Here is a 1,271-nt window from a genome sequence, read left to right on the forward strand (position 1 = left end):
GAGAGGAGCGGGTCCATAAACTTGCAGTGAGGACTTTCATTCCAGGAAAAGAATTGGGCAAAGTGACCTTGACACCTTTCATTTTGTACAAAGTTGGAGTCTTCGTTGCTCAACTGACTCGGGCACTGGAAGTGAGAATAGTTCATTTGTTTACTCAAAATTTTAAAAAACGTTGTTTTTCAATGTAGATATGCTTTTTACGTCCCCATCAGCACAATTTAAATCATTTAGGAGGCGGGCTTCCAACCCTGCCTGTCTGGGCCAACCCGGGCTGAGAGGGAAGCATCCCAGTAAAATGACCGAGATAACTTATGCAAAATGTTCCCCACTCGTGATTGAACTCGGGTTTCCTGCTTGCGACAGGTAAGCACCAAATTGCTACACCACAGACGAGGGTACTCTTAGTGTAATAAGGAGTGCCCATTGGGGGATTGGTTATCTAATACAAATTGATCGCCAACCGATCGCCCAGCTTGTCGCCTCAAAATTTGTGCCTCGACAGCCACTTCGCGCCCTCAATCTGGCTAGAAAACTGAACCGAAGTGAATCGATCATGCCAATGGCATGGGCACTGGGAATTAGAGGAGAAAGCAGTTCTGTAATATACCCATTCATTTTGATGAGTTAATTATGTGATACAGGCCCCATTTGCTGATGGTCAGGGAGTTTAGGCTCATAAGAATATCAAGCCTTATGTGTCCTTACGAAAGACATGATATATATAGCTAAAAACAACGGCAACAACAAAACCCCACAGAGCGCTGAACAGTAGTGACCAGCAACAGCGTGTTTACTGTCTGTATTTTTATGGCATTGTGGATAAAGAAAAATTGATATACAGACTTCAACATAGGTTAAGGACCACTTCCAAATACTCTGAGTGGTCTTCTTGGGTCGACCTGCACGTGGGCGTTCTTGAACTGATCCAGTGGCTTGATGGCGCTGCCTCAAGCGAACAATGACAGAATTTTACCTGCAAGCCTTCTGGCAACTTATTGGGCTCCAACTCCATCCTGCAGCCATGCCATAGCCCTGGCACGATCAAAGTCTCTCAGCTTTCGTCTTGGTGACATGTTGATGCGATACTGGATTTTGAACAAACGGCGGCTTATATTGCCACCAAAGTGAGTACAGTTCGAGACCGTACATCCGTTTATCACGTGCACCAGAAATTTTAACTGAGAACTGTCCGTGGTGTCGAAGACAAGTCGATTAAAAAAAGAAAATTTCGCTAAAATTCCCCGAGGATTTCCGTGCTGCACGTGGTGGTT

At 45.0% G+C, this 1,271-nt stretch overlaps 1 protein-coding gene across 1 annotated transcript in view; it reads left to right on the top strand.

Moving 5' to 3' along the window:
* Positions 1 to 1,271, top strand: part of LOC106014243 (hydroxylysine kinase) — a gene marked incomplete at its 5' end in the record, with an annotated part of 6,633 nt that continues 5,362 nt past the window's right edge. Inside the window, 1 exon segment of the mRNA XM_013091532.2 lies at positions 1 to 131. Within this exon segment, the coding sequence (XP_012946986.1) occupies positions 1 to 131 (131 nt within the window).

This window comes from Aplysia californica, unplaced genomic scaffold, assembly GCF_000002075.1.
Source record: "Aplysia californica isolate F4 #8 unplaced genomic scaffold, AplCal3.0 scaffold00002, whole genome shotgun sequence".
NCBI classification, from domain to species: domain Eukaryota; kingdom Metazoa; phylum Mollusca; class Gastropoda; order Aplysiida; family Aplysiidae; genus Aplysia; species Aplysia californica.